This window comes from Elaeis guineensis, chromosome 1 (genome assembly GCF_000442705.2).
Source record: "Elaeis guineensis isolate ETL-2024a chromosome 1, EG11, whole genome shotgun sequence".
Lineage (NCBI taxonomy): Eukaryota > Viridiplantae > Streptophyta > Magnoliopsida > Arecales > Arecaceae > Elaeis > Elaeis guineensis.
Genome location: NC_025993.2, coordinates 4827963 through 4855938, shown reverse-complemented (window position 1 = coordinate 4855938; position 27976 = coordinate 4827963). Strand labels below are relative to the sequence as shown.

The 27976-nt window shown below is 38.8% G+C and overlaps 2 protein-coding genes across 2 annotated transcripts; one reads left to right on the top strand and one right to left on the bottom strand.

Annotated features, from left to right (window-relative positions):
- Positions 1–678: 678 nt before the first annotated feature.
- Positions 679–7969, top strand: LOC105035041 (formin-like protein 1). The gene is given in 5 exon segments (XM_010910433.4): positions 679–2411; positions 2414–2763; positions 2866–3065; positions 4647–4891; positions 6644–7969. Coding segments are annotated over 5 exon segments (2862 nt in total). The 5' UTR covers positions 679–1160; the 3' UTR covers positions 7460–7969.
- Positions 7970–11364: 3395 nt separating this feature from the next.
- Positions 11365–24328, bottom strand: LOC105035033 (acyl-coenzyme A thioesterase 2, chloroplastic). Its single transcript, XM_010910425.4, has 5 exons — positions 23215–24328; positions 12746–12923; positions 12183–12664; positions 11774–11902; positions 11365–11650 (listed from the first exon to the last, which is right to left on the bottom strand). The coding sequence occupies exons 1-5, from the start codon at positions 24235–24237 to the stop codon at positions 11507–11509; spliced, it is 1956 nt and encodes a 651-aa protein (XP_010908727.2). The 5' UTR covers positions 24238–24328; the 3' UTR covers positions 11365–11506.
- Positions 24329–27976: the final 3648 nt, after the last annotated feature.

Sequence of the window (27976 nt, the reverse complement as noted above, 5' to 3'; positions counted from 1 at the left end):
GACTAAGCTGATAATAAGTTGGATTTGGAAACAGAAAATATCAAATTTTTAATAACTGTGATCAAAGATAATAATAAAAACTTAGCTCCAAGGTTCGATCCACGACCAGCTCTGTTATTGACTATGCCAGCAAGAATTACGAATATTTTTCTAATGCTCCACCTCTCCCACTATCTTTTTGTCAAAATCATTTAAAAATCTATCGAGCAGTCACCCATGTTCCTCACATCTAATAACGAAAGAAAAGTGTACTTAAGATAAAAAACTATATTCATTAAATGTCTACATTTCGTTAAGTACGTTAAATGGGTATATTTTGTTGTATAAACATACCTAAGACAAAGTAGTGTGTTCATGAGTCCTCAATAAATCATCTTCCTAGGTTTCTTTCTCCACCATGGATTGTTACTCACTACCACATCCACATCCACATCCACATCAATCGTTCGTTTTAATTTCGGCCTCAGTATCTGTCTTTCTTTTTCCAACTCCAAAAAAAATGCCACAGGTCCATCCAATTCAGCCCATCTTTTCACTCTCCACTCCTAGAAAAGAGCGCAAAAGAAAGGATGGAAGGATGCGAGACCCTTCCCCGCATCTCGCTCTCGCTCTCACTCTCACTCTCACTTCATCCTACTGTATAAAGTTACCGCATTGCTCCGGAGCCTGTACTTTTTATCTGCCCTTTCTCAACTCTCCTTCTCACCTCCCCTTCTTCACACCTCGCTCCCACCACCAAGCCTACCCTCCTCTACTCCGTTCCCATCTGTCCCCACTGCTTATGCCCAAATAATTACAAGCAATGCTCCTCTCCTCTCTCTCTCCCCCCTTTCATTCGTCTCACACTATCTTATTTCACAGACACCTACACCTCTCCTAGACATCACAACCCTCCCAAATAAATAAATATTTGTGAGAAAATAATTAATTGTTTTAGTCTTGCTCTGCTACTATGATCTTCTCGTCTCCTTCCTTCCTCCTACTGAAGCCAAGGTAGAGGAGGCAACAAAAAAAAAAAAAAAAAGGGAAAATGGAGAAGAAAAGAAAAGAAGATCATACCGTTGTTCTGCTCTTCCTCTCCTATTAGACCATTAAGAAAACAGAGAGCCACCTCTCTCTCTCTCTCTCTCTCACTCTCTCACATTCGTCTCTTGCACAATATGCCAGTCCCTTCCTTCTTCTTGCTTCTCTTCCTGCTGTTATTCTCCACTCCGGCGGTCTCATCCACCACGCCCATTCCACGGCGGGCCCTCCACCTGCCCTTCTTTCCCGTGGCCACCCCACCGCCGGCCCAGCCACCATCCCCATCCTTCCCGAAATACCCCTCCTCCTCCAACCCGAAGCCCTTCTTCCCATTATACCCCTCCACGCCTCCCCCCTCCGTTCCCTCCTCCCCCGCCACCGGCTCCTCCCTCCCCGCCAACATCTCCTCCCTCATCTTCCCCAATTCCCATTCTGCTCCTCCCCGCCGCCCCTCCGCCGCCAAGCTCGTACCCGCCGTCGCCCTCCCCCTCCTCGCACTCGGATTCCTCGCCTTCTCCCTCGCTTTCTTCGTCCGCCGCCGCCGCCGTCGTCTCCCGTCCCATGACGACAAGAACGCCCGTTCCGACAGCATCCGCCTCTTCCCCCCCGGCTCCGCCGCCTCCGCCGCCCCTAAGCCCCCCACCTCCGACTTCCTCTACCTCGGCACCCTTGTGAACTCCTGCACAGCCGCCGCCGCCGCCACAGCCGCCGCCGATCCCTCCCCAGCCGCGTCCGTCCCCCGGCCCAACACCTCTCCCTACCAAAAGCTGGGCTCGCCGGAGCTCCATCCTCTTCCCCCCTTATCTCGCCATGCTCGCCGCGAATACGGGAATGCCGACGGCGGGTGCTCGTCGGAGGAGGAATTTTACTCCCCGAAAGGGTCTTCCGGCGAGAAGGAGAGCTCCGGGGGTCTCGTCGGCGGCCGGATGTCCACCTCACAGCGGACTTTCCCGGCCGTCGCTGCCCCGATGGAGAAATGTGGGTCCCGGAGCTCCACGCTGAGCACGCCTTCGTATCCGTCGTCCAATTCGGTGTCTTCTCCGAGTCCATCATCGCCGGCGGCTTCGTCACCGCCGATCGGATCGAGCCCGGCACGGTCCAGCGTCAAATCTCTGAAACCTAGATCCGAGAATGCTGAGTTGGTCGACCTCGGTGTCCCGCCACTGCCGCCTCCTCCGCCCCGCCTGCCGCTCGGGCCGCTGACTCCTTCGCCTCCAAAGAGGAAACCCCCTTCTCCCTCCCCACCTTCTTCACCGGTGGAGAAGGATCAAGAAAGAAACTCAAGGATCTCGGACTTCTCCTGTCCGAACTTGCGATCGCCGCAGAGAATTGGGGACTTCTCGAGGAACCCATTTGTTGTTAGCCCCCGCAGAGGCAAGCCCCGCCGCTCCCGCCGCCGCCACTGAGGCAAGCTCCTCCGCTGCCAGCACCGTCGAGGCCAGCTGCATCGCGACCGCCACCACCACCTCCTCCGCCACCGCCGCCGCCGGTTGGTTACTGGGAGAGTCGGATCCGAAAGCCACAGGCTAGCCAGCCTCCAGTTCTCACTCCTCCCAGACCTACTGGAATGAAGAATTCTTCCACAGCGGCTTTCCCAGCAGAATCTCCGGTGAATTCGGATGCAGTGGAGAAGAGCGAGGAGACCCCTCGCCCAAAGTTGAAGCCTTTGCACTGGGATAAGGTCCGGGCGAGCTCTGATCGAGAAATGGTGTGGGATCAGCTGAAATCGAGCTCATTCCAGTGTGTTTTTAACTTTAGATCTCTTTCTCTTTTTGAACTTTATTACCAATATTGTGATAAAAATGCTTCCTTTTTTGAAACTCTCGCCTGATCTATTGACAGAGTAAATGAGGAGATGATTGAGACTTTGTTTGTTTGCAATGCAACAAACACAGCCCCAAAGGAGACGAACAAGCGACAAGTGCTTCCAATTCCAAATGAAGATAACAGGGTGCTTGATCCGAAGAAGTCTCAGAATATTGCTATCCTCCTGAGGGCACTGAATGTGACAAAGGAGGAAGTCTGTGAAGCCCTATTGGAAGGTGAGACACTAAACCTCTTTAGCCATTTGCTCTGAATCTCATTCGCATTTAATTGCGCCGACATGTTCTACGCCAGTGCTCATTTTTTCCTAATCAGATTTGATCACCGTTATGAACTGTTTGTACCAGACTTTCTTCCAGTATTTGGAATATGAAGGCACTGAAAAAAGTATTATTCAAAATTATAGATTTTACTTTTCATCCACCTATTCACGTATAAACTCTCCCTCAATCTCGGTGTATGTTGGAAAATAGATCAGCTAATTTCTTGATTTTAAATTTGCATGCTGCTAATGCAAGCAAAAAGTAAAAGAACAACATGATGCTTTTAGAGAAGACTGAGCTGATCAAAAGATGGTGAGGTATGGTGCTTTGGAGTTTACATGTAACCATCTGTCCCCTTTGCCACTTGCCTCCAAAAAGGTTATTGTTCTATATTTTAGCCAAGGGTTAGGTGTTCTTTCTTTGTTGGCCTACGCGATCATGTTTCCTCAATGATTATATCATTGTGAAAGAACATCAGTTTGCTTCTTTTGTTTCGGTGAGCTTCCTAATCCCAATGGCCGCAAGATATTAACTAGAGTTTTGTTGTGGAAACTATCAGTTATAATGTCACATTCTTGGGTCAAGAGCATAAATGTTTGGATGTGTCACTGATTTGAGGCATGTGATTAAAGCACCCCTTTAAATAGGCTTCTTTTTCTGTATTTGGCAGCATGCTCATAGCTTGACAGATGCCAAGCAGAAAACCCGAATATGTATTGTTTTCCCTTAATTCAGCTCCACCTACATTGCAAAACACACCTTTCTCTTCAATCATATAATTGCCAATAGGAATTACAAATTACTGGAACACTATGAGTTATTGAAGTAAATCCCATGAATGACACCTAGTTCCAGTAGGCATCACTGCTCACCATTCATGAAGAGATCAACAGCTGTTTGGAAATGTAAGTCAAAATGATAGTAAAATAAAAAAGCTGTTCGGTAGCAATCTATATGCTGATAATGATTGCCAGGAAGTCAACTCAGCGTATCACAAATTGTTTCAATAATGTATCCAACTTATTTAAAACCTTCTGGATCTTTCAATTTGATCCTTTGCTCCATCGTCTTGGCATCATATTGTTTAACCTACATGTTAGTTGACAAATGAACAAAACTAATTTAATTAAGATAATTGAAATTTGTAGTCAGGCTGGGAAGAGTGATGACTGCATCAAGCTCAAACTTTTCTGTCATGTATCAATTGTAGCTGTTTAATCTTTCTTTTTTTGGTCATGCATAATGAAATGCAATATCAAGTATCATGTTTGCCTTTTAAGTATCTATGTTTATGAATTTGATGATGCTATTCTTGTTCTCTTCGTTGACCTTTACCTGTCTAGAAGGACTACAACTCCCCACCTTATTTGATGCAGTAAGAGGGACATCTTACTGCCAATATTTTCTGAACCATTTGTTTTAGCCATTCAGTTGTTGAAGTCTTCTGTATATCAATTTTAACTCAAATGAAGTTATTTTTACTGGTATTTTTGTGGTTGATTATTTACTTATATATGTTTTACCGAGTAATTGCAGGTAATATAGATAGCTTAGGAACTGAGCTATTGGAGACTTTGCTAAAGATGGCTCCAAGCAAAGAAGAAGAGCTTAAATTGAAAGAGTACAAAGATGATTCCCCGATCAAGCTTGGTCCTGCAGAAAAGTTTCTCAAGGCAGTGCTTGATATACCGTTTGCTTTTAAGAGAGTGGATGCGATGCTTTACATTGCTAATTTTGATTCAGAGGTCAATTATCTTAAGAAATCGTTTGAAACTCTTGAGGTAAATCTAATGTTTTTATTGTTTTTTGTCAATTCTATTCTGGATAGGAAAAAAGTGAACTATCGCATGTCAATCACTAGTAAAATAGTAGATAAAGTAGTGGTTTAAAAGAATTTGTTTGGTTTAGTAGTAAGCAAAATTAGGATCTTTTTCTGCTTTAGTAATCAGGTTGTGACCTGTGAGTCAGGACCCATGATCAGGGTTGCATGCAATACTGTGTTCAGAGCAGCTAAAACATCCAGAAGCTATGATACTATGGCAAATTTTTATTTATGTATGTACTTTGCAATTCTTCCATGTGACCTGCTGCTTTTGATTCTTTTGCCATCCAGCAAAATTTTCATTGAAGTAATGTCATATATCATGCAGCGTTCATGGCTTATTTACTAAAGACAGAAGAGATAGTCTTGAGAGTTCAGATTAACAAAATAATGCTCATGTTAGCCTCTGCACTGATTATTTTCCCATACATGAAGCATAACTTGTTTAAAACAATATAAACTTTTAGTCTTTCTTTCATAATTTGAACAATCGACAAAATGTTCAAGTACATTTGAGTATAGTCTGACACTCTGACCTTGAAGGGATTAGCAATTGATACAATGATTATAGCCTCATCAATTGTTTTTCATCTCAAGTTAGTATCTTTCTCATGTAGAGTTTGCTGCTACTGCCTCATCTCTTGATCCTTCCCTTTGCCCCCAGTTAAACCAAAGTTTAATAACTTATCTTCCTCTGCCAAACATTCTAATTTATCTTATCTACTAGTATGTACAATAATACTCTGCTCAATATGAATTCGTGTGCCAAATAGGCATTCCATTTGGCATCTTAATATGAAATCTTGTACTTACCCAGCTGAAGCAGGGCACTTAAGGTTTGGCCTTTCTAATGGTATGCGCTGCAGGAAATCATTATCTTATGAATGGATCAATACTTTTTCATGTATTGGTTTGTTATAGAATTGAGTTGTCAAATATGGATAGTTCAAAAACTTATGAACAGAATTGTGGTCTTCTAAATATGCAGGAGATTTGATATCTTTTTTTTAGAAACTATGCCAATATATCTGCATAAACAAAGATCTTTCTCAATCATAATTCATACATGATAATCATTGACACTGATATCCTTATCTAATCATGTTGAAATTGAGTGGAAAATGTGAAAATTTAGGGAACCACAAACTGGATGCATCCCATCATCACTAAAACAAACTAGAAGAGAGCATATATCTGGTGACTAAATGTACCTACCAGTAATTCAGAGTTCTCCATCTTGTGCTCATGCACACCACGTAAAAAAGAATATCAACAACTTTACACTTGATTATGAGAATAAATTTCACAATATCCTATTTGAATTGCAAACAAACTTATGTTTGTGTTATTATGTAACACTTATAATTAGAACTTGTTTTTCACTTTATAGTTAATGTTTCCAACTTTCCATGTCCTCCTAGTTTTCGTCTCACCCACACATTCCATTTCTACACCATGTTGAGGAAAGAACTGCTTCATTATCAATTGGTTTCCCGGGTGTATGAAACTGCATGGAAACTTAAGTTCAGTGCTGTTGAATTTTGCATTTGTCATCATTAAAATTCAATCAGTACTTGTACAAAGAAGCTAGTGTCAGAGGTAAATGGACAGATCAGACAGGCCCTATGTAATAGGCAATGGTCATTTTTGTGTTCTCTTTGGGTTGCAGCCATTCTTTGGACTAACAAACTGCTTGTATTGCAATGCACAGGCAGCCTGTGATGATCTGAGAAACAGCAGATTGTTTCTGAAGCTTCTAGAAGCCGTTCTAAAGACCGGGAACCGCATGAATGTTGGTACCAACCGTGGTGATGCACATGCCTTTAAGCTTGACACACTACTCAAGCTAGTTGATGTCAAAGGCACCGATGGCAAGACTACTCTTCTGCATTTTGTTGTCCAGGAAATCATCAGATCTGAAGGCTCCCGCCTTTCTGCCGTGACCCCATCAGCTGCCAAAACCCAGGCAAATACTCTACGAGATGACCTTGAGTGCAGAAAGCTTGGCCTCCAAGCTGTCGCTGGCCTTGGGTGTGAGCTCAGCAATGTGAAGAAAGCAGCCACAATGGATTCTGAGGTGCTCAGCAGCTATGTCTCTAAACTTGCTGGTGGGATTGGGAAAATAACTGAGGTTTTAAGATTGAATGAAACCTTGAATTCAAAGGAAAATAGCCAGCAATTTCATGATGCTATGAGTGGGTTCTTAAAGAAGGCAGAGGACGAGATCATTAAAATCCAGGCACATGAGAGTGTTGCACTGTCTTTGGTCAAGGAAATAACCGAGTATTTCCATGGCAACTCAGCCAAAGAAGAAGCTCACCCTTTCAGAATTTTCATGGTGGTCAGGGATTTTCTAGCCATCCTTGATCAGGTCTGCAAAGAGGTTGGAAGGATAAATGATCGCACCATTGTCAGCTCAGCACGCCAATTCCCAGTACCTGTAAATCCAACACTACCACATGCATTCCCAAGGTTCCAGGCATTGAGGCCTGAAAGCTCTGATGAGGAAAGTTCATTGTCATCATAAGGCTTAACGCTTAGTGCTCCTGGCTGATGCCTCTTTCGAGTAGAAGGTTTTGCTGGCTATCAGCTGAGAAGTGCAGTGCCACATGGAATCAAAATGCCACTTATTTATATATATATTTTTTGTACCTGTAGAATATGGATGTAAAAGATTCTTGGAATTTTTATGCCTATATATATACACAAGGAAATCTAGATTAGAGAAAAATGTTGGGAAACTGGCTTCTTTGACTCAGATCACGTATATCTGTTGAAAGCTTTTCTCAAAAGATCAATGTGCAGAATTTGGAACAAGTTTCAGTTGTGCAGCTCATTGTTATGAGTGGCAACTTACATTATAGGTGATATGAACCTATGAGGCAGACATTATGTTCTTGGAATTTTTATGCCCATATATATACAGAAAGGAAATCTAGATGAGAGAAATGTTGGGAAACTGTCTTCTTTGACTCAGATTATGTATATCTATTGAAAGCTTTTCTTCTCAAAAGATCAATGTGCGGTATCCAGAACAAGTTTCAGTTGTGCAGCTCATTGTTAAGAGTGTCAACTTAACAGTATAGGTGATATGAACCTATGAGGTGGACATTATGTTCTTTCTATAATTATATCATTTAAAGATCTTTGAAACTAAACTTCATGAGTTTTCTGGGTCTGGGTTGGCTATGGCTGATGTAGAATTGGATGGTTTATGAGGCTGCAACAAATTGCAAGGCACAAAGAAAGCATGCCTCATAGAAAAGATTCAAAAGGAAACATAAAAAATCAATGAAGCTACAAGTAATGAGCTTTAGAAGTGAGTATATGGTGATCTAAGATGAACTGAAAATTTAGCTAATGGCCGCACGCTCCTGTATGGCTTGCTTTTTAGGCTTGACCTTTGCATGACCGGACATGCAATGATATAAAAATTAACTTGTTAGAGTGCTAGATATTTATATATCAAGGGGAGAATATTGAGCACTCTTTTGAATAAACTTTGGAGTCTCGAGACTTATTCGAACTATATAACATTTCATGGTTTGCATGAGTATTGTTTCTTCGAGGTTACCACAACTCATCATCGCCTTTGCTCTCTAGAAAACCGAAAATATGTTAAGAAACACAAACAAGACTAGTATGAGCAAACGCGCGCAATGGGCCGTGCCGGGCGCGACTAAATGGGTACGGCCCGTTTAAACAAAACCTGGCCTGGCACGATCCAAGGCCCAAGGATGGTGGGCTGTGTTAGGTACGGCTCGTTGGCCCGTTATGCCAGCGGGTTTGATGGGCCTGTTTGTTTTAATTTTTTTAGAAAAGAAGATCCTTGAATACTGGTCTTTATTTTAAAAAAAGAAAATTAAGAAAAAATTGTTACATTCTGATTAAAGTTATATGGAGGTCCACCACTACCATACAAAGTCTGCATTCGAGAGAGGCAAGGCCTTATCGCCATTAATTATAATAGATAAAGCAGTCTAAAGATGACTTGAAACAACTACAATCTCCCAAGTCATTATAAAACAACTATGGATGAAAGAGACTATCATAAAGAGTTCTTGCAGAAAATGAATTATTTGAGCAATCCTTGACTAATTAGATCAGTTAATGAAGGGGCTCTATAGTGAAAGTTTGAGCATAGTCAGAAAGAAGCTAACAAGTAGATTTAGATTTTCCATCTGATTATAACTATGACATGCTATTGCTATGCTTAAACCATAAAATTTCTAATGCAAATAGTTGCAAATTTGAGGTTATGAACTATCAATGAATTTGATATATAGGATAGACTTGCCTTAATAACAGTTTTAATTTTAGAAATGATGGATGGGATCCTTTCGATGACTTGATCATAGGGTAACTTCACACCGAAGGCAGCGGATAAATCATTCTGCCCAATGTCAATGACATAGGATAAATCATCTTTTTTATATTTACTCTCAATTTTTTTTAATTTATAAAAAAAAATATTTTTTTAAATTCAAAAAAAAAATCATTACAGGCCGTGCCATCTTAAGAGGGCCGGGCTGAAATGCGGACCAGACCGTGCCAATGTAGCCCAGGCCCTTATGGGCTATGCTGGGCCAAGGCCGCGGGCCACAAAATCCTAACCTTGTCCGGCCCCCTTATATGTGCCATGTCAGGCATGGCCCAATTTATACTGGGCCGGATCATGTCATGAGCGGCCTAGCCCGATACCCATGTCTAAGTATAAGGCTGCAACTTTAGGTGCTTCTCAATCAAAAAAATAGGAAAGTAGTTTTGGTGCTTCTAAATATCTAGAAATTGTAATGGAGAAGATAATTTAGAACGAGACCAATTCATTTTTCATGAATTTGATACATGAATAGAACCGATTGCTTTCTCTCTGTTTTTAACTTCAACCTTTTTCTTCATCTCCCTTTTTCTAATTGTTTTTTTCAATGGACCCTAAAGGCTGCAGGAACACAGGAGGTACTTGAGCAATACAAAGTGATCTTAACATGCACAAGATTAGTTGAAAATGTTCTTTTTTTTTATTATCATTATTTTTAATTTTTTAGAAAGAATGAAATTCCAGTGAACTACTTGGGTGCAACATCATAATGGCTATGCATAAAGTTATTAGCTACTTGATGCACGTCATGAATAAGAGTTCTAACAGTATAGTTGGAATGTATTAGATTATGATATTTATAGAGGTCACAAAAGTGGCATTTGAAATTTCTTATCCTATGTTCGAGTAAATTTTTTACCATTGAACAATAGCTTGGATGGTACCATTGGCAAGAGGTCGGAGGTTCAATCCCAGGCAGGGATCCGGCCCTTTCCAGGAATATTTCCTATCAAGGCACAACGAAAAAGAAAGGATTTTGCTTTTGTAAGCTTTATTATTATTTTTATGGTTTACTTAATATTGGAAAAATATCAATTTCTTCGATCATTTATTAAAACTATATTATTGAGATTAATCATTACACAAAACTATCAAAATGTGATTATACTTGTTCGAGTGTTTAGAAGCCAACCAGGCTACTGGAGCATAAATATGCTTGATTGCATGGAAAATGATTTACTGCATGCAACCAACTCACAGTCAGGCCATAAATCCTGGTGCAACTTTGTAGTTAGTTCACACACAGATTAGGCACAGGTAATGCATGGAATCCAGTCACCAACCAACGCTTTCCCTGAGAAGAACAGAAGCCAGGGTCAAGGGCACAAATAAAAGAGGTTAGTAGTAACATTTAAAATGGCAGGCTTCATTAAATCTTTCTCATCAGAATTAGTATAGCATCTAGTTGAAATGATAAGATGAATCCTTCTTTGATTTCTCAACCTTTTTCCTCATCTTCCTTTTTCTTATTATTTTTTTCAATGGACCCTAAAGGCTGCAGGAATTCAGGAGGTACTTGAGCAATACAAAGTAATCTTAACATGACAAGCAATACAAGAAGTCGGAGGTTCAATCCCAGGGATCAGGCCCTTGCCAGGAATATTTCCTATAGAGGCTCAACGAAAAAAAAGGATTTTGCTTGTAAGCTTTATTATTATTTTTATGGTTTACTTAATATTGGAAAAATATTAATTTCTTCTGCCATTCATTAAAACTATATTTCTGAGATTAATCATTTCATAAAACTATCAACATGTGATTATACTTGTTTGAGTGTTTAGAAGCCAACCAGGGTACTGGAGCATAAATATGCTTGATTGCATGGAAAATGATTTACTGCATGCAACCAACTCAGAGTCAGGTCATAAATCCTGGTCCAACTTTGTAGTTAGTTGACAAACAGATTAGGCACAGGTAATGCATGGAATCCAGTCACTAACCAATGCTTTCCCTGAGAAGAACAGAAGCCAGGGGCAAGGGCACAAATAAAAGAGGCTAGTAGTAACATTTAAAATGACAGGCTTCATTAAATCTTTCTCATCATTAGCATCTAGTTGAAATGATAAGATGAATCCTTCTTTGACTTCTCAAAGCACATGGTGTTCCATATTTACTGCTACATTATTCAAATTTAAGCATCACGACTTCTGGAACTTCCATTTTTCCTTTCACTAAAGAAGATAGCTAGATTATGAATTAACTAAACATTGTCTCAGCATCAATGCGCTCAAGTACCCGGCGTGCTTCTTCTTCTGTAGCTGGAACAACATTGCGAATTCTTAGTCCATTCTTCAAGGCATTGGGATTGACAGTGAAGGTGAAGTAGAATGTGTTTGATACCTGCTCATGGGCCAAAAGAGAACAATTATCCATGAAATTTAATGGGTTAATTCAATGACCATCCATGGTGAATTGAATAATTTATAGTAAACTTCTACCTCCAGGTTTCCTTCAAATGCTTACCTCACTGGTTCGGAGCTCAGGCCTTGTTACATGAGCGACAACTTCAATATTGATCAGAGGCTCCTGTGGATTCTCCAGTTGTGTATACAGAACGCATGACTTCAAACGTAAGAAGTCTCCCACATCCACCTAAGAATGTATAATGAACGGTTACATCTCCTGACATTTGTACTCAAATTCTCTAGAAATACCAGACATATGGTGACAATATAACCTACTCCCCATCAGCTAGGATGATACCAGGAAAACAAACTAACAAACTTCGGTTCTAATAAAAACCAGCAGCCCTCAAGTAGATTACAGTTAACCAATAAGCTTTCTTGTCTATTTAAGAGGGAAAAAAGAAACCAAATTAGAAGTAATAGCAGATATTACTTCACTGATAATGCAGTAGGAGTTGGTTACTCACAGGTTTTAGGAAATCAACATGATCAACTTCGAGAAAGCAAGGCATCTGTCCAACAAAGGCGTATGCAGTCGAAAAGGCTAGCTCAAATGCTAGGTTCATCAAAAAGCCCCCAAAGATTCGTCCATGGAGGTTTCTCTGCTGAGGTTGACAAATCAGAGAATTCTCGAGGCTGGTATCCCTCATCAGAATGCTGTCTCTATCTGCTAAAGCAGGCAAATCACAGAAGACACGCCCCTCTGCCAACAAAATCTTTAGTTTCTCGCCATGAAATCTGTGCCCACCATTCTCAGTTTCTCTTCTCTGTTCTTCTCTCTTCCTTTTCCTCCATTTATCCCTTGCTTCTGCTTCTTTGTAAAGCAACTTTTCTGATTCAGTCTCCGGTGTCAGGCGGTTTACAGGAGCAGATTTACCAGTCTTTGAATCACGTGCAACAAATGTGAAATTTGCAGTCAGAGCTATGGATTCTGATGGTATCGAGTTATCTGCCACATAATGGACAAAACCTCAACGGTCAGATAAATTCAAATTTCATTTATAAACAACACATATATTGCCCAGAATACCTTGTTGAGACTGAGTAACTTCAATCTGTATCTCAATGGATGAACGACCAACCCATGTAACAGCACCTTCTATTTTCAGATCCGTGTCTACACGCAATGGCTTCTTTAAAACCATCTTGTCTACAGAAGCGGTAACCAATAAAAGAGGTCTTGTTGTGCTATCATCATCGGAGCAGTGCTGCCAAAGAAAGGCTAAATAAGCACAAACTCTTCCTTCATGATCAGACATGATGCATTAATATCTGAAAACTTCTTTCAATTTATGACTAGAAAATCATACATTGAGGAAACATGGCACGGCAGTAAAAGAGATATTACTGCCATTCTGATCAGTTCTATAACATCCAAAAAAGTGAAAAATGAAATGATATAATATTTCAGTCTCATTTTTGAATTTTGATAATTTTTTTGCATGACTAATGTCACCTCTAAGAAAAATAATACACTAGCATATTGTACAATTCAATCTTATAACTAAGAATTAGTAGCTTATCACATCATCAACAATTCAAATGGGGGTAAGCATATAATATATTTGAGTATTTGACCGTAGGCAGGTAGGCGGTTGTTGAGTAATTACTTCACTAATGATCTCCAAATTGATATTGAGACATGTCCAACAATCACAACCATGAGAAGTGAATATAGAGTTAATAGTCAAATAGACACTAAATCAATCATAAGAGCTGCCACACTAGCACACTCATTCTCCAAATCACTTTAGAGATTATGGAAGCTTACTCTTAAAGTTCCTCAAACAATCTTGCTGTTGGTATGTTATCAGACTTAAAAATCCATCTGATTCAATCCAGGAAAAAAATGAATATCAGACTGAGTTCAGCCAACCCTGGTCACTTAAGCTAAGACTCCAGATTCCCAAAAGATGATCTATAAGCTCAGGCATGCATGATGGTTTAGGACCTGGCACATTCATCTTCCAGTTGCCATGCAACTGATTGAAGACCTACCATATGACAAACGAGGTGACAAAACTAACAGATTTTAAAATGGTTCCTTCATGAACCTTTTCCTGCAAGTCCCTTCCCATAATGTTTTTATCTTTTTTTTTCCAGCATCTGCAACCTCTGAATTCGTAAAAGATAATTACAGACGAGATTCCACAAATTTGAAAAAGTAAAACCAAGAAAGATATTCTGCAAAAGCAGACTTTGCCATTTAGCATAGCTATACCCCATGGACAGAGGACGTGGGAGAGCAACTGCAGTTGTACCCAGCAAGAATAATTTATGAAATATAATTTTAACGTCATATCTTATCTGGAATTAAAGAAGTAATCATAGTCTCTGTAAGTCATCCAAATATAACCTACTGCCCTTTCTTATTCTTTGGGAATCTTATTTTTAAGGTCATCATAAATAACAACTATGTTTAAGATGATTGTCCACATGAAAAACAGAATCTCAGTGATGCAATAAAGTTGCACAACCAACTTACATTATGTAACATCCCGGCCCCAATTGGGCCCAGAATCAAGCCCAAAACCCAAACCCATATAAAAAAAAAAAGAAAAAAAAAAGAAAAAGAAACAGAACTGGAAGAAGACTCCCGATGGGAGTCTTCTTCTCCGGTGAATCTCGGATGGAAAGGGAATCCTAGGACCATCGGAGCTCTAGGGACCTCTATAAATAAGCCTCTCCCTCTCTCAAGAACCTCCACCGACGATCTTCAAGCTTAATTCCTGCCCTTTTCTCCGTGGAAGCAGCGGCAGCCTCTTCTCGTGTTCATCGGAAATCGAAGGTCGAAGAGTTCACCGGAGCTCAGGTAAGGCTCCAAATTTTCTTCCTCTCCCTCTTTTCTTTCTCCCCATGGCTTTAGACCCTCACCGGCCATCGAGATCGTCGGAAAATCCAGAAACAAGGTGAACCCCTATTTTGCTCTATTTCGGCCGGACCCTTTCCTCTCTTTTCCGGCCACCGGCGCCGCCGGTTGCGGCGTCTTATCCCCGAGACCGGACCCTCATCTCTCTAACCCTCTTCCCTAAAGGTCTTGGCCACCGGTGACCGGCCAATGACCGGAAAATAAAAAGAATAGGGACGGGTCTCCTGTTTTTTCGAAAACTCTTCTCCCGCTGGTCAAGCCTTGCCGCCGGCGATTTCTTTGCTCTCTGTTGTCGGCCGTCGCTGTCGGATCTCCGGCCATGCTGCCGCCTTCGTCGGAGCCAAGCCACTCTCTGGTCTTCTCCTATTTCGGCCCAAGGGAGGCTGCGGGAAGAAAAGAAAAAAGAAAGAAGAAGAAAGAAGAAAAAGAAAAGAAGGAAAAGAAAAAGAAAAAGAAAAGAAAAGAAAAAGAGAAAGAGAAAAAGAAAAATAGAAAAAAAAGAAAGAGAGAATTTTCTCTCTCTCCTCTCTCTCCTTTCTCTTCCTCTTTCCTCTCTCCTCTCTCTACCTTCTCTCTCCAGTTTCTCTCTCTAGATTCTCTCTTTAGACCTTTTTCTCTCTCTTTATGGATTTTATCTCTCTAAGGTCTTTCTACTCTCTCTTTGATTGCATCACAGACCCTAGGATAAATTTGAAATAAAAATATGATGATTTGAGATTGCTCCAAAATTTGTGCGGTAGATCTGATCCTAGTCCGATCCTATTCGAAATTTGTAATACTTGATTCATATTGAGTCATCCTGATAGGACCTCTGATGATTTCGACCATAATTGCCTCATCTGAAGGATACGAAGGTTTCTCTCTCCACTTTCTCTCTTTACTTTCTCTCTCTAAAATTTTCTCTCTTCATGGATTTTCTTTCTCTAGAAGTCTTATGGATCAGTGGAGGATCCAGATACTTAGATAAATCCTAATTTTGATTAATCCTAAGAAAGATCCTCGATTTGTGTTATTAGGATCGATTATCGGTAATTTCTCTATATGTGATTTTTATATTGATTAGGGTCATGAAGAGATGATTGTCTGCATATGATATCGAGTAGAATATTTTATTAAAGAAATTTATAAATCAAAGAACATTTATTTTTGTGTTTGGATCAGTCATCAGTAAAGGTAAGAATCCCTGTACATAATCACTATTGTATATATGCTATTTTACTGTTGGTCTTGCATTATTGGTTTTGCATCATCGGATTTGAGATCGATGAATTTATTATATCTGAGATATTGTTATTTGATTTTGAGCATGAGTATGTTATGTCAATATATATGTATCAGAGATTGATGGCATGATTATATGGATATGACATATCTGAATTGATCATAATGCAAGTCGGAATTGATTGGATGAAATCAACACATAATGATTAAATGAAAAGAAAGAGATATATGGTATGGACTAGCCTTGTCATGTGGAACAGTCGCCAGGAGCTTATGCCTGGGACAGCCCCCACTGGCTTACAGGTGGATCAGCCGGTCAGGAGCTCATGCCTGGTACAGCCCTCCAGGAGTTTATGCCTGGGACAGCCTCTCACGGACTTTCGTACATGGGACAGCTGGTCAGGAGCTCATCTTGGGACAGTCTTGAAAGGTTTTTTAAGTGGATTCGATCCGGATGATGACTGAGGTATAGACTTGGTTAGTCCAGAGCCAGAAAGAAAATGTTAAAAATCATATGATTATGAAAGGAGAAATGAAAGATAAGACATGAAATAATTGTTGAATAAGAGTGTTTCACCTGTTAACATATGATGATGCATCTATTTTAACAAGACAGAAAATTTATGGGTATTTGCATTATTCTGGACATTGAACATCGGATTTTATATTTTATTGTTTATCTTTATTTTTAGATTATATTATTATATCAGTGTGATATGAAAATTTTTACTGGACTGTAAAGCTCACACCTCTTCATCTTTCTTTTTCTTCTCAGAGTTACAGGATGCTTATGATTGGCTATGGTTTGGATTTACGGGTAAGCAGAAAGATAAATAGAGTGTCATAGTATCTGATCAGAGAATTGAAGAAATTTAAATTGTAATTATGCAAGATTTTACGAATTATTGTTGAAATTAATTGTTATGGATGTTAAGATTGTAATGATTTATTTTGACCTTGCATATTCTTTAGGGCTTGCTCTAAGGAGTGTGCGGCCATCACGTATCCGATCCAGGTGTTGGGTTCGGAACGTGACAGAATGGTATCAGAGCTTAGGTTTAAGATCACCAGAGATTATAAAGAGATATTAAAACTTTATGTAAGATTAGTAGGATGTGACAGAGTGGCATTTGAGCTTAGAGCTTAGGTTACGTTTATTTGGAGACAATGATACAAATGATTAGGATATGACAGAACAGTACTAGAGCCCAAGTTTAAGGTCATTAGGGATTGTCATATAAGTGATATCAAAATTTTGAGATTATAATCAATAAAGTATGATAGATAATATTAGAGTTTAAGGTTATAATCATTAAGGATGTAATAGAATGATATTACAATTTAGGTTATGATCATTAGAGAATATGATTTAAGTGGTATTTAAGCTTAAGATTATAATTATTTGAAATTATGACTTTAGTGAATTTAAACTTAGATTATGATCATGAGGAACATGATAGATATAAAAGAGAAGATTCAATATTTAGATTTCGAATCGATAGATATTAAGATGAAATTTATGTATAAGTGACATATGATATCTATAATAGAATTGACGAGTTATATCTTAGATTTCAACTAGTAAGGTTGACCTAAGTATGAAAAGAGTTGACCTTGGAATGAAGTGGGAGGTATTGATATGTAATGTTGAGTATACTCGATGATTTTAGAATGCTAAACTTATATGGAAGAAAATCATGATAACTTTTCTGATTTTGATGTTAATTATCCAAGCATTACAAATTTTAAATTTATCAGAAGGAAGTTAGGATATGGTCTAAAAAGAAATTACATCATATGAGAGAGAAATGTTTTTGAACACTGAACTTATAAGAGGTCATATATGAAACTCAATCTTAGATGAAAAATATACTTGAATTTTATTATGAGAATATGAGATACACATCTTGGTGAAATCTTTGGTTACTCAAAATATCATATTCTGAATATGATTCCTTGATCTTTCAAGTTGCATTGAATCTCAAGTCAAAAATTTATTTTTCTAAGTGGATCAAAAGTATTTTGATATTGTTGTTAATTTAAAGAAGAAAATTTATTTTGTCAGAGTATGATATATAGGTTATGATGAAATCTTTAATAATTCGTATTACTATCTTTGGATTAGATTTTTTTGAAATTTTTCTTGTGATTGTTGAAGATGGTGAAGTGTATTAATTATTCAAGTCAAAGTTTGGATTTTTTTTAAATTGAACTAAGACATCTTGCTAGTGTTAAATTTTGAATGACTTATACAAGGGACAAGATTTTGTATGGATTTATTGATTAATATTAAGGGTTGTGATGAAGGAAGCTCTATAAGAAATAATCAAATTGATTTTACTTAAGGATGTTGGCTTGAGTTCTTCTAGTTTGTCAAGTTTTTATTAATTCTTTTAAAAATAAAGATTGATTTTGAAATTATCCAAATGATTGTAAGGTAAATCTAAGGTTAACTCCAATTGATTCTAGACATGTTGGATTCTTAAAGAGTGATGAAACTTATGCAATGATTTCAAACATAGAAAGTGGATCAAGATTTAATTTTTATATGCTATACCTGAAGGTAATAAAGATAAAGAAACTTGAAATTTTGCCCTAAGTCTTATATGAAATTTGAAGGTTAGATCTATCCTGGATTGATCTAATATATGAGAATATTTTTATCTTTGATAGACTTATATAATTTGATAAATTAAGATCAGAATGCGCAGCAAAAGCGTGGTGGATTAAATCGATTTGAAATATTAATCTTTTAAATCAAAAGATATTATGATGGAATACATTAGTTGCAAATAAGGAAGGATTTTATTGATAATGAAAGGATACTATAAATTTTGATCTAATCTGATCATAGCCTGATAATTTTTGTCAGTAGGTTACTTCATTGTAGATAATGCCAAGAAATTTTAGATATCTCAAGTTTATTAACAGCTTGATAGTTCTGATATTAGTTCAAACTTAGAATGTCCTGACATACATCTCATATTTTTTAAAATTTAATATTGTTACTTGGACTGATATAGAAGATTGAGGTTTTCTTAAGATGAGAGTCTACATATAAAATTTGTTGGAAGGTCAAGAGAAGAAAGAAATCGATGATTGTGAAGTGTCCGATGTTTGACCTTTATTTATTTTTCCATCAAGGTAGTCTGAGATAATTATGAATTTCGAGTGGAATGTATTAGACAAATAACGGTGGTATATTAATACAAGTCCAAAATGTTACAGTTCTTCAAAAAGTTGAAAAATCAATAAGAGGAGATGAATTTGAAATTTCAAATAATTTTTGTTATAACAAGATCATGAGAAATAAATAATATATATATGACATTATCGTAAGCTTGTGAATGACATGAAGAATGTATACTTTGAAATAGATATCTCGAATGACATAACTTAATTTCGATGATGAAATTATTTGAAAGGGGGGGAATATAACATCCCGACCCCAATTGGGCCCAGAATCAAGCCCAAAACCCAAACCCATATAAAAAAAAAAAAAGAAAAAGAAACAGAACAGGAAGAAGACTCCCGATGGGAGTCTTCTTCTCTGGTGAATCTCGGATGGAAAGGGAATCCTAGGACCATCGGAGCTCTAGGGACCTCTATAAATAAGCCTCTCCCTCTCTCAAGAATCTCCACCGGCGATCTTCAAGCTTAATTCCTCCCCTTTTCTTCGTGGAAGCAGCGGCAGCCTCTTCTCGTGTTCATTGGAAATCGAAGGTCGAAGAGGTCACCGGAGCTCAGGTAAGGCTCCAAATTTTCTTCCTCTCCCTCTTTTCTTTCTCCTCATGGCTTTAGACCCTCACCGGCCGTCGGGATCGTCGGAAAATCCATGAACAAGGTGAACCCCTATTTTGCTCTGTTTCGGCCGGACCCTTTCCTCTCTTTTTCGGCCACCGGCGCCACCGGTTGCGGCGTCTCATCCCCGAGATCGGACCCTCATCTCTCTAACCCTCTTCCCTGAAGGTCTTGACCGTCGGTGACCGGCCAACGACCGGAAAATAAAAAGAATAGGGACGGGTCTCTTGTTTTTTCGAAAACTCTTCTCCCGCTGGTCAAGCCTTGCCGCCGGCGATTTCTTTGCTCTCTGTTGTCGGCCGTCGCTGTCGGATCTCCGGCCATGCTGCCGCCTTCGTCGGAGCCAAGCCACTCTCTGGTCTTCTCCTGTTTCGGCCCAAGGGAGGCTGCGGGAAGAAAAGGAAAAAGAAGAAGAAAGAAGAAAAAGAAAAGAAGGAAAAGAAAAAGAAAAAGAGAGAGAAAAAGAAAAATAGAAAAAAAAAAGAAAGAGAGAATTTTCTCTCTCTCCTCTCTCTCCTTTCTCTTCCTCTTTCCTCTCTCCTCTCTCTACCTTTTCTCTCCAGTTTCTCTCTCTAGATTCTCTCTCTAGACCTTTTTCTCTCTTTATGGATTTTATCTCTCTAAGGTCTTTCTACTCTCTCTTTGATTGCATCACAGACCCTAGGATAAATTTGAAATAAAAATATGATGATTTGAGATTGCTCCAAAATTCATGCGGTAGATCTGATCCTAGTCCGATCCTATTCGAAATTTGTAACACTTGATTCATATTGAGTCACTCTGATAGGACCTCTAATGATCTCGACCATGATTGCCTCATGTGAAGGATACGAAAGTTTCTCTCTCCACTTTCTCTCTCTACTTTCTCTCTCTAGAATTTTCTCTCTCTTCTTGGATTTTCTTTCTCTAGAAGTCTTATGGATCAGTGGAGGATTCAGATACTTAGATAAATCCTAATTTTAATTAATCCTAAGAGAGGTCCTCGATTTGTGTTATTAGGATCGATTATCGATAATTTTTCAATATGTGATTTTTATATTGATCAGGATCATGAAGAGATGATTGTCTGCATATGATATCGAGTGGAATATTTTGTTAAAAAAATTCATAAATCAAAGAAGAACATTTATTTCTGTATTTCGATCAGTCATCGGTAAAGGTAAGAATCCCTGTACATGATCACTATTGTATATATGCTATTTTACTGTTGGTCTTGCATTATTGGTTTTACATCGTTGGATTTGAGATCAATGAATTTATTATATCTGAGATATTGTTATTTGATTTTGAGCATGAATATGTTATGTCAATATATATGTATCAGAGATTGATGGCATGATTATATGGATATGACATATCTGAATTGATCATAATGCAAGTCGGAATTGATTGGATGAAATCAACACATAATGATTAAATGAAAGGAAAGAGATATACGGTATGGACTAGCCTTGTAATGTGGAACAGTCGCCAGGAGCTTATGCCTGGGACAGCCCCCACTGGCTTACAGGTGGATCAGCCGATCAGGAGCTCATGCCTGGGACAGCCCGCCAGGAGTTTATGCCTGGGACAGCCTCTCACGGGCTTTCGTACGTGGGACAGCCGGCCAGGAGCTCATCCTGGGACAGTCTTGAAAGGCTTTTTAAGTGGATTTGATCCGGATGATGACTGAGGTATAGACTTGGTTAGTCCAGAGCCAAAAAGAAAATGTTAAAAATCATATGATTATGATAGGAGAAATAAAAGATAAGACATGAAATAATTGTTGAATAAGAGTGTTTCACCTGTTAACATATGATGATGCATCTATTTTAACAAGACAGAAAATTTATGGGTATTTGCATTATTCTGGACATTGAACATCGGATTTTATATTTTATTGTTTATCTTTATTTTTAGATTATATTATTATATCAGTGTGATATGGAAATTCTTACGGGGCTGTAAAGCTCACACCTTTTCATCTTTCTTTTTCTTCTCAGAGTTACAGGATGCTTATGATTGGCTATGGCTTGGATTTACGGATAAGCAGAAGGATAAATAGAGTGTCATAGTATCTGATCAGAGAATTGAAGAAATTTAAATTGTAATTATGCAAGGTTTTACGAATTATTGTTGAAATTAATTGTTATGGATGTTAAGATTGTAATGATTTATGTTGGCCTTGCATATTCTTTAGGGTTTGCTCTAAAGAATGTGCGGCCATCACGTATCTGACCCAGGTGTTGGGTTCGGGGTGTGACACATTATCATCTTAATTATAACATATATGTCAAAAGAAAGATGACATCCACTTAACTAGAATTTAAATGTCAAAAGAAAATGGTGTAATAGGCTGTCCTTCCATCCAATCAAAAGGTCATTAGAACTACTCGAAGAAATGATTATGCATGATACTCATCCGGACTGTAATATTTCTATTCAACCAAAACTCCATACAACCTATTAACTTTCTCCATTGAAAAGATCTTTCAAGCTTTCTTAATAAGACACGGGAACTTGTTACGTATATTCTATTAAAAGGATAAGGTTATCCCTCGAGGTGGCAACTTATAAAATTATTTCACTAACCAATCACGGTTATCCCAAGACTGCCAACTGCCACCTCACCCTCTCCCCCAAACCCCCCGCCCCCCCCCCTGTCACAACATAAAACCAAAAAAGAAACACACACACACACACACACACATGCCACAGCATTGTTGTAGATACCCTATCTATAAACATCTATAATCATTGCTCAAAAAAAGCTTATCTCCGCTTTCCCTTCCCTTATATTTACAAGCTATTTTGGTACTTCTTGATTCTATCACCAAATGCATCTGTTGTTTTCCCATTGTACTTAAATAGGTGGAAGTGCTTTAGGAATTAATATGTTCTTCATCCGAAAACGTGCAAAATAGCATTTAAATATCTTTGAAGACTCCTCCAAAAGCATGTCTTAGTGGAATATGCCACAAATCTGCAAGGAGACAAGGCACACAACAGCGACTTCTAAAAATTGTCTTTTTTCATGGTAGCCATCACAGTCAAACAAAGGTCAGAATCTATTGAAATGAAATATGGTTATAGATTTTTCCAGTAGAAGAATTTTTCTGGACCCATCAGAATATCAGAAAAATGTACTAAATATTTCAAATACATGGTTAATCTATCAAACGACTGGCTCCAGAGAAACCCAGTCTAGGACTGGCAAATCTTATGTCTGGAATCTAGAGTAACCTGGAGCGGTTTATATATAGCCTTTGAAGAAAATCTACTTGTATTTCCTTTTTTTTTTTCCAATCAGAAGCCAATGTTTTTGTTAACTGAGAGCTTTTTCCCAGTAAGTGTTGGCAGCATGACTTACTTTCAGGAATGTGTCATACACATCCGAAATCATAGGCACAAAAAATTTACAAAAGGTTTCACATCATAGTGGAGATATGTTCCGGATGTACATATCTTAAACCCATCAGCGGTGCCAAATTGAAATCACAAAACAAATTAGAGACCTACAACTTACTGAATTACCGAACCCTTAGCAAATCACACAAAAGAAACATTGCCTATTCAATCAATCATATTGCAGCATATATTCCAGAAATAAAATGCAGTCACAGGGATACCTTCACAGCGATGGTTCCAGCAAGCGCATCGAGATCCTCGAGCAGCTTCCCTATTCTGACCTCATTCCATGGATCCCGGTACTGCTCCCTGAGGATATAATCACTAGAAAAGTTGTATATAATGCTCGTCCGGCTCTGCGACGGCGTCCTTGTGAGCAATTCAGTCTGTGGAGGGCCGTCCTTGGAAGGGTCAAGCAGCCTTTCGAAAATGCTCGACCGGGCCTCCCAGAGGGCATTGGTCACGGGGGAGTGATACATGCCGGGCCACAAGCTGAGTGGCTTCCTAATTGATGAGCTTGCATTGATGTGCGGAGGAGAGCTATCAAATGGTGAGGCAAAAGTCGAAACCACTCGAATGGGAGAAGAGCCAGGAGCCATGGAGTCCGGAGGTGATTCCTCAGATGGTTTTTGGCCAATGAAAGATAAGCGCCTGGTTCCGGGGGAGAAATTGGGCGATTTTGAGGCCAAAAAATTCGATCTTTGAATGAATTCTGGTGGTTTCTGATGTTGGTCTCGGCTAAAAGAGGAGAAGGGTCTGATTCGGGTGGGTAAATGTGGTGGCTTCGGAGCAACAAGATTCGATCTTTTGATGAATTCCGGTGGATTCTGCAGCAGTTCTTGGCGAAAAGAGGAGAAAGGTCTGATTTTGGAGGAGGAATGAGGTGGTTTCAGAGCGAAAAGATTCGATCTCGGGATGAATTCTGGCGGTCTCCGAGGTGTGTTTTGGGGGCAAGAGGAGGAGGATCCGGTTTTAGGGATTAGAATGGAAAGAAGCCGGGGTTTCGGTGGTGTTTGATGAGAGTTTTCGGGGGTGAGAGGAGAGAAAGAGAGAGGTTTCGGAGGTAAAAGTAGGGATTCGGACGCCGTAGATGGAGGGAGGATGGTGGGATTCGGAGAAGAGAAGGTACGACCTGGCTCTGGAGGGAGGGTTTGCAGGTGGGAATTTGGGGAAGGGAGGGGTCTGGTGGGGGTGAGGGAGATGGAGGCGAGGGAGGAAGAGCTTTTAAGAGGCGGTGGCTTCATGCTGTCAACGGGAGAAAGGGGATATTAATTTTGGTACCATTGGAGGGTTTGGTATCGGAGTTAGTTGAGCTCCACGAGTTGTGGAATGGAGGATGGATGGCGATGCTTCCAGATTTTTTTCCCTCTCTCATTTTACATTTATATTTAGGAGTATTCTGTGGACTGGGTGTCAGGATGCGTGATCCAACCGTCCACTTGTTGCTACTTTCTTGGGGCTGTCACCATCATTGACCAACTGGTCAATAACAACAGTTCCACATGACAAGATTATTTGCATCCATTATTGCATTTTATTAGGAAAAAGAAAAAAAAGTTATGATTTCAAATAATAATTAGCATCACCGTTTCAGCCACGGCAGTTACATTGTACATGCACATGTAAGGATTTTATCTTGTTTCAGTGAGTTATTTGTTAGTATTTTAGTTTTTATTATTCATGCTATAAAATAATATCTTATAATTTAAATATTTTTATTAGTAAAAATTTCAAACCATGTGTTTTTGTTTTTCTATTATTGTCATGACTGTTTTGTGTTATAATTGCTAGCATCAATTATTATAAAAATCAGTATTTTATTCCAAACTAGTCCCATTATAGATTGGACTAAGGAAATAATGATTCTTATTATGACTACAAAAGTAAATGCTGGCTTCAAACGGAGACCGATATAAGAGAGCTGATTTCAGTGCCTTGGTCTCCCATTACCCTAAAAGTAATCAATTTTTTTATGAAAAAAATATGGGTATTCATGATGGACATAAAGTTAGATTTATCTAATACAAAGTACACATATGTATGTTTTTTCTATAAAATTATTAATCTGAAAAATAATTTCTCTCTTAAAAAAAGATTAAACGACGCTTTGGATTAGGCATCGCCAACTCTCTCTTTTTTTTTTTTCAAAAAAAAAAAATTCTAGAATTGTAGGCGAATTTTGATGATGCCTGTCAGCAACCAAAGAACGAGAGGGGGGTTTCTTGCCGCTGACATCAACTTGCTGTTCGCTCACCAAATGCAGCTAACCGCTGCGATTCTACATGCAATCAGATAACCTGGGAGCTACCGACATGTCCGTATAAGTGGATCCTCAAACTCTGGTTTTAGCTCGTCTAAGCGTGCTGATATCTGCTTAGCATCCTTATTTGACCGAAATCTATGAGATCCCAACGAAGGGGTAATAATTAAAGTTATCATATTTGACTTGGATATGAATTGATTTGGACATCTACCTTCCTCGGAAATGCTATACATCCGAACGTGGCAGATGCAATTTTAAATATTTCATTTAAAAAAATTACAGTTGAAGTTGTATTATAACTCAAGCCGTATTGCAAGTTATATTACAATAATTGGCTTACAAAAAAGCTTAGCATATATCGGAATACGTCAACCAACCTCCGACTCTAACTCTACATCAACTTTATGAATATATTACTTCGATTAACAATCAATTGACCGACCGACAGTCGGTTATTATCAACCAACAACGAACAACTTGGTTAACTTTCGACCGAAGACTATCGACATATCAGAATTATCGACCGATACTCATTCGGATATCCAGAACTACCAACTTACTATTATTATCGACATATAGTCGGTTTATCTTCTCAATACATCTAACCGTTATAAACGGTTATCGACTACGTGTCACGGTCATTAGTGGGCATAAATAATCCATTAACTCCATGATTATGGTTCAATAATTTAGCGTCATAAAAAATGGAACCACGTGCTCGATGATTACATCAGAATCATTTATAAAAAAGAGGTAAATGAACAGCATGAGTAAGATAATTATGGACTGAAACCCTGCCATTTTAAATATTCTTATGTGCTGTTCATCATTCCCTACTGACTTAAACATCAGAGGGTCTTCGTCGGATACAATTTTGATCTGTATGAATTTCATTTGCAGATGCTCTTCACCAACGACAGATGAATCAGAAGATTGGTCATAATAGCACCTATATTTAGAGGAGAGTTTGAAAAAAAAATATATATTTGTGAGAGACATTCCAGCAAGAATACAAGCTAGTGCTAAGTTGCAGCACGTGACGTGATACCAAAGATACCAGTTCTTGGCAGTCATCTTGCCTAAAGAATATTAGGCAGATGAGCAGAAATCATTTTATTTATTAATCTTAAAAGCTCATATATAAGAAACTAATAAAAATATCATTTTCAGGTGTGGTTTATCTTTTTTTTATTTTTATTTGATAAGATGACGGAATTCATGCATATTGAGTATGAACATAATCCAAAAAATTAAAATGATAGATGTTCTGAAATGACATCGATAAAAAAAAAATTAGTCTATCTAATTTCTCCAGAATGATCAATTATAAAACTCGGGACCCAATCAGCCATAAAATTTGCCTCCTGATAGATAGTTTGATATTTACGGAAGCACACCAAATTATCAGGCTCCACATGTCCCGAACCAGAGGATTGGAGGTGGCTGTGCCCTCCTTTCATCCTTGGATCTAGTTGACCATCGTTGCCATGTCGCCCTCCACCACCAGCCGATTAGTTCTGAGCACCAAGCACGCAAAAGAAATGCCCTCCCAAATAACTCAAAGCTCCACACCGAAAACAGAAATCCTAAATAGATAGACCCCACCAACCGTAATGGACTCAAAATCTGAATCTCTTATCATGAAGCCGGCACTGCCACCACTACTAGTCACACTGCCATTAAAATTGACTTTAAGATAAGTTGAGGATGGAGGCTCCTAAGTAATTTAAACCTTACAAGACACTGCAAGAGCGAAGAGGGAGTCCCAAAGTGTCCCAATTTTTCAAGGTCAAACCCAACTATAAAGTACCACAATTTCGACTGTTTGAGATAGAGCCTTCTTTAGCATAATCCTGCTTGGCCGCCATCTCGTCTTAAGAAGATCGGTGTTCCAAGCCAACCAGATATAGTGGACAACATAAACAACTATGATGCCAGCAGATTTCAAGTTCTGAGACCCCGTACTCCGACACAGAAAATCAAGAATGGCGACCAATTCCTCGAAATCCATGCTGGATGAAAGTTTGCCAACCGCCACACTCGAGCTGCTCTCCGGTGAAGAAACAAAATATGCTCAAATGTCTCCTCATCCAAGCAGCAAGATGGACACCGATATCCATCCCGTGGGCCCTCATTTATCTTAAACCTAAGAAGCCAGAGATGATACACACATACATTTTTTATTGGCATTCCATCAAGCATCTTACGTGCAGACATTAGATTTGGAGCGCAAACGTACACAATGATGAGAATATTTTCGAGAACCAAAGATAATAATTTGTGGCAGTCATCTTACCTGCAGAATACTAAATAAGACGAGTAGAAATCATTTTACTCATTACTCTTAAAAACTCAAAGATAACAAACTAATAAAAGTCTCACTTTGAGTTATAGCAGCCTATCAAACATAAGAAGCAAGAGATGATACATACATACATATACACATGCACATCAAGAATGCAGCACCAATTGTCTAAAATTGGCTCAATCTCACATCTTGGTCAAGCTGAAAATAATAATCTTGATTAGAACCATCAATCAATAGATTAAATAACTAATATAGACCTAAAAAATTCCTACCATCCCTTTAGTGTTACATGATACTTTGATCAATTTTGAAAAAACATGCTAGGTTATCATTTTTCAAAATCCTTGTACTGGGTTAGCTCAACCGTTTAGTTCTGGAAAATCATAAGAATGGACAAGAGCTTAACTTAACA

Bases quoted from the DNA above. Each gene is read 5' to 3' on its own strand.
- LOC105035033 (XM_010910425.4), bottom strand. From the start codon at position 24,237: ATGAAGCCACCGCCTCTTAAAAGCTCTTCCTCCCTCGCCTCCATCTCC. The intron at 12,924-23,214 runs GTATCCCTGTGA...TTTCTTTGGCAG, and splicing joins CTGGAACCATCGCTGTGAAG to CACTGCTCCGATGATGATAG. The intron at 11,651-11,773 runs GTAAGCATTTGA...GCCCATGAGCAG, and splicing joins CTGAGCTCCGAACCAGTGAG to GTATCAAACACATTCTACTT.